Source organism: Lissotriton vulgaris, chromosome 11 (assembly GCF_964263255.1).
Source record: "Lissotriton vulgaris chromosome 11, aLisVul1.2, whole genome shotgun sequence".
Lineage (NCBI taxonomy): Eukaryota > Metazoa > Chordata > Amphibia > Caudata > Salamandridae > Lissotriton > Lissotriton vulgaris.
Window position 1 is genome coordinate 944,118,199 of NC_141699.1, and position 6,000 is coordinate 944,124,198.

General features: G+C 42.5%; 1 protein-coding gene across 3 annotated transcripts in view; it reads right to left on the reverse strand.

Annotated features, from left to right (window-relative positions):
• The window catches only part of HPS3 (HPS3 biogenesis of lysosomal organelles complex 2 subunit 1), a 379,346-nt gene extending 373,873 nt beyond the window's left edge, over positions 1–5,473 (reverse strand). The window contains exon 1 of one of the 3 annotated variants that reach the window (XM_086944096.1): positions 5,141–5,473. In XM_086944096.1, the coding sequence (XP_086800222.1) occupies positions 5,141–5,357 (217 nt within the window). In that variant the 5' untranslated portion in view covers positions 5,358–5,473. The remainder of the gene's footprint in view (positions 1–5,140) is intronic. The other 2 variants (XM_086944098.1, XM_086944097.1) reach the window with 2 other exon arrangements.
• Between the last annotated feature and the right edge of the window lie 527 nt (positions 5,474–6,000).

Sequence of the window (6,000 nt, forward strand, 5' to 3'; positions counted from 1 at the left end):
ATTCACTGGATTGCGACCTCCCTCTACCTTCATGCCACCTGCAAATTCCGTCTCCCTTAAAATCTTAACATATGAAAGTATGGTGCTACGAGATGTGATGAAAATCTGCACAACGAGACCATATGTGAAACATAACAATTGGAAGGGAGAACGGGAAGCCCTCAACACTCTGAAGAATAACAAATCCGTTGTTATTAAATCGGCGGATAAAGGGGGAGCAATTGTGATGCAAGATGTACAGGACTATAATGATGAGATCTACTCACAGCTGAGAGATGGAATCAGCTATACACCGATTAACGCCGACCCTACCAAAGGTATCAGGATGAAAATCCAGGAGATCACGAGAAGTGGGAAAGAGGCAGGCTTTCTCAGTAACAAGGAGTATTAATATCTCAATGTGAATCAACCTAGAGTGCCCACAATCTACACTTTACCGAAAGTGCATAAGAACCCGTTGAAACCACCAGGACGCCCCATCATATCAGGATGTGGGTCCCTATTGGAACCCATATGTAAATATGTGGATGTCTTCCTTAAACCACTAGCCGAAAGTACACCAACATATGTGAGAGATACGATGCAAGTGATCCACTTGGTGGACAACAAGGCCTTCGATAAAGACAAACAAATATTGGTAACAATGGATATTGTCTCGCTCTATACGAGCATTCCTCAAATACCTGCGCTAGAATCAATGACAAGAGCTCTAAAAAAAGAGACCTCAACCTGCTGCCATGCCCACCGAATTTTTAATAGAATTACTAGAAGTAGCAATGACAAAAAACTCTTTCATTTTACAAAAGGAACTCTTCATTCAAAGTAAGGGAGTGGCTATGGAAGCAGCTTTTGCTCCAGATCTGGCTATTCTATTTATGGACGATTATGAACAAAAATGTATTCCGTCATCCTCCAACCCATACAGGAACAACATCAGTGAATGGCTAAGATTTATTGATGATGTGGTAATGATGTGGACAGGGGATGAACAAGACCTAACCTATTTCCTCACATGGCTGAATTCACAATTGTATTGTACCCCAAAACCCAAACCTACCCCTGAACCCTAAAATACCCCTGTACCCCAAAACCCAAACCTAGCCCTGAACCCTTAAAATACCCCTGTACCCTAAAACCCAAACCTACCCCTGAACCTTAAAACTACCCCTATACCCCAAAACCCAAACCTAGCCCTGAACCCTTAAATAACACCTATACCCCAAACCCCAAACCTAGCCCTGAACCCTATAAAAACCCTATACCCCAACACCCAAACCTAGCCCTGAACCCTAAAATTACCCCTGTACCCCAAAACCCATACCTATCCCTAAACCCTTAAAATGCCCAAACACCCCAAAACATATACCTCAGTACCCCAAAACATATACCCCTATACCCATACTTACCTTATCCAACCATTTAAAAAAAAACATGCTTTTACCATTCATGCATTTACAACGAATTTCGTTGTAAATGTATGCGTGGTAAAAGCATATAAAAATGTAATGCCATGCGTTATAATGGCATTGCAGAGTCATGGTACTTTCGTAATGAAAGTATGCGGAGTGTTGGTATGCGGAAAGAAAGTTGCGGAATAATGGGTGTTTACCCTCCCCCAGTAAGTACATTGGTGGCACGGCAGCCCAATCTCCATACTCATATTTTTTCACCACCCATTGGAAAAATGCATAGGTCTCTCTCATTGATGGCCAGCACCGACTTACACTTTTAGACACACCTCCCGCCACAAGTTCTAGAATTGCGAACCTTAGAGCTGGGGAGCTACGTTCGAATCTCGGCATCAGTTCAACATCCTGTGATTCCAGGCATATCGCTTTGTCTCCCCGTGCCTACCACAAATGAATGTGCTCATGCCATGTTGTCGAGATCGCGCTATATAATATTGCAAGGAAAAATAAAGTAGGGAAACTCGAGTTCACACACTACTGAACGTGCACACTTAAGTGCATCAGCAGTGCACTGTGAATCGGAACGTTTCACATGCCTGTCACAGATAAGAAATGCTATCTAAACGAAATCCTACAAAACAATATACTACTGGCCGGTAGCAATTCATACCCGGACAACGTCGGGACTGGCTGCTAGTATTGTATATAATGAAAGTGTATTGAAAGTAATCACATGGACTAACATGAATACTCTGAATTGTAAGAGCATTTATTGAATACATTTGTGTTCCTGACGAATTCAATCAGAAATGTCTTGTGGTGAACTGTTAATACTAAACATAATTGTATAGGGACTACATCGATCCTTTCTTCAACGTTCTGCTAATATGACCCAGGTCGGGTAGTTTTAAGGGTCCACCCCGTTAAAACTTAACACTTATAATTATAGGCAGGTTATAAGTAATCACTCCCTTATTTCGGTGATTCTCCAATCTCAATTGTGCTTAATCTATGCAATCCAGTTGTGTGTTTTAACATCAAGGCGAAGGAAGACAGATAATCAGTGGCCCAGAAGTAATCTCAAAATTCCACGTATGCTGTTACACGATCGCTGAGGTGCCGCGATTAATCAGAGTTGGAGGAACGAGATGGGATACTGGATGTTGCTCAGGGCCAGGACATGGGTACAGGAATAAGAAAAGGAGTGCACTGAGGTGGCTCACCTCCCTTGGACCCAAGAAATGATGCATCCATACTGGTTGTGGTCTCCATTTTCACTTGCGGCCACCTTCCCCCCCGCTTTCCTCCCCATGCCATGGATACGAAGAGCTTACCACAATATGTTTCTTGATATTTGGCCGGGCAATTCCCACTCACATACACCCTACCTGCAGTTACTCATTACCTATGGAACATGTCCAACCTGAGACAGTTTGATTTTCTTTTCTTATGTTCTTTTCCAAGTCCCCCCACAACATTTTGCCCCTGGACCCCCCAGGCAGCATGAGTAGGAGTGCTTCTTACACACAAATAAGTGCTCTGCTTAAGTTGAGCTGACGACCTCATTACAAGGCAGGCCGAAACTATTATGCTGGTTTGTTCTAATTTGATTATATATTGACAGAATGTCTTAGGTCGGGCCATGCAGATTTTTTTCTCTGACACGTATTCATTGTATATTTCTGGATCCATGACTTATATGCATTACAAGGCACTCCTGAATTATTATGCTGGTTCACTCTAATTTGATTATATACTGCCAGAATGTCTTAGGTCGATTCAGGCGAATTTTGTTTTCTCTGACACTTATTCAGTGCAAATATTTGGATCCAGGTCTTATATGCACTTTGCTTACCAATTGACTGATGTTGCAATCCTGTGACCTGAGCACTTCTTCATTATAGAAATGCCAATAAACACGTTAGTTTAAAAAAAGAACCTCCAATATCATCATCCACAACCTGGTCAGTACCCCTGACTGGAGCTTACAGAGGCATTGAGTATGCATGCAAACAAAAAGAAACCAGTAGAGGTGGTGCTACACTGTACCACCATGATCTCAGAGAGGAATAATTTCTACCGGGAGGTTTGTGTCCCACCTTTGTGGTTGACATATTTCATAGTGCCTGATAGTGCAAATATGTTCCACAAGTCTGTGAACAGGAAGGAAAGACCAGATTTGCGGTCTGTGCTCCAGGTCGAGGAAACAACACTCAATTTTTGTTTGCTTTTTGATCAATAATTTTTCTCCTAGGATTGTATTTTTGCTGCAATTGTCTTTCAGCGCCGGGAAACCCTTACGGGTAGCTGTCGCGCTATATAAACTTAATAAATAAATAAAATATACTTATACTTCCTCTGTATCTTCAACAACCAACATACGCATACATGTTATGGATGTTTCTTGATTTTAAACAACTAGAAATGTTTGTACCAATCAAAAAAGTATCGCAGGCTGAAGTCACTGTAATGTTTGCCTTTGCTTATTGTTCCTTTCAACAAAAACATCTTGTCTTTTTGTTTCCAAACAAGGCAACTTTTAGGACCATCTGCAACATAATCACTCTCCTACACATTGATGGGCACAGAACATTCCAAATCAAAACTGAACTAGGTAAACATATAAGAAGTAAAGCTTCATGCGGATTGGTCAGAGACCGAATTTATAACTGATCCAAAACAAATTACTAATTGACAAAAACATGACTGCAGGAGGTGAAATATGCGTCACTATCACCACCCCAGTATATATTTAATATATATTTTCATTTGGTCACTCACTCATAACACCCATCCCCCGATCTGAGCACGACACTCCCTCTTTTAACTAATGTTAATCTGTCTTATACTTCTTTTCATTAGGACCCTTAAGACTATTTTCCATTTGTGGCGATTTTTTGATTTTCTAATCAACGAATTGTACTGTGTTTCTGTGCGTTTACATAGTCGATGTGAAGTATACACGTACAATAAATAACAGAAACTTCTTTCAGAATTACTACTACTGCCTTCTCGCTTTTCCAGTAATTCCCAGCTCCCATGTGGCATTTTCTTTCATTGTCTCCTTTTGCATTAAGTTCTGTGGCACTCTTCTGCTAACAGTCCTCTCTCCTCCTGAAGCCCCATCCTGATCCCTCCTATGCCCCTGCCTCAGGCATGACCTCTTTGACATGCGTCACTCCCCTCCTCCACCCGTCTCTGTCTCCCGTTTGCTACTTCTTCTTGTACTTTGCTGTTGATACATGCACAATTGTCACCTTTGCCTCATGTAATGTAACGATGGCTTTTGTAACATGCCCACTTGTAATTTTCTCCTCATGTATCGCTACTGTTCCTATTGTGAAGCGCTCTGACACCTTCGGGTAATGTCCGCGCTATATAAAAAAACGCATAAAATTAAATTAAATAAAAAATAAATAGCCTGCTCCTTAGTTGTACCTATGTAGCCTGACCTCTGTTGTTTTTACCCTTTGCACTTTTATATACCGCGAACTCGATCTGAAGGTATTGCAACGTTTTGCATGAGCACCAGATACATCACACAAGGACACATTTCTGTTTTTGTAGTCATGCGGAGATTAAGTGATTTCCTTGGTATCACGGGATGTTACGTCGATGCCGAAATAGAACCCGGTTCCAAGTCTGCAACTTTAGTTGTTACGCCACAACCTCCCCATTCGCTCTTATCCCCTGTCTCAATCTCCCCTCCATATGAATGAAGCCCTCCGTACCTCTGTCGCAGTAGCTCATCTGCAGGACTCTGCCCAGGGTACTGAAGGTGCAGAAGAGGTTCCATTCCTCCCCACAGGCTCGGAACACCTCTACCTTACAGCCACCCGCACACACCACAAATATGCTGTCCCGACCGCAGCAGCACAGCTCGGGTTCCAGCCGGGCCGGAACGATCTGCTGCGACCCGAAGGGATGACAGTTGTAAAGCTGCACCATCTCCCAGCTGGTCCCTGCGCAACTAAACTCGTCTCAGCTACTCTGGGATCCCTGGCGAGAACATGAAAGAAGGACTATTCGAGAGACCGTCCCCAGACCCAGGAAGTGAGTGAACTATCTGTTACGAGAACATAGAAGACGGACTACCCTGTTACAGCCCCGCCCTTCTCAGTGACGTTTCATGAGTCTTCTATATGGCCTGCCTCTTCGGGACCCGTTATTCCGGGGGTATGCATGCACTGAACAAGGTAGTAAAATCGAGGTGGAGTCTTGAGAAGCCTAGTGAATACACGTATTTACAATGCTGTTGGTCTCGCAATTGCGATATGTTAAGCTATTGGCATTGTAAATGGCAATGCCTTTTATAATATTAAAAGGCATTGTCATTTTTGAGCTATGGGTATTGTAAATGGCAATGCCTTTTATAATATTTTATATTAAAAGGCATTCTCATTTTTTGGTGCACATTTATATAGCGCATGCTCGACGGAAGATATTGGAGCGCTTTTCTTGCACACCAGTTACGTTACACAAGGACACATTCATTTTTTGGTAGGCATGGGGAGATTAAGTGATTTGCCCAAAATCACAGGATGTTGAGCCCACTCAGAGACTCAAACACAGTTCCCCAGCTCCAAAGTCA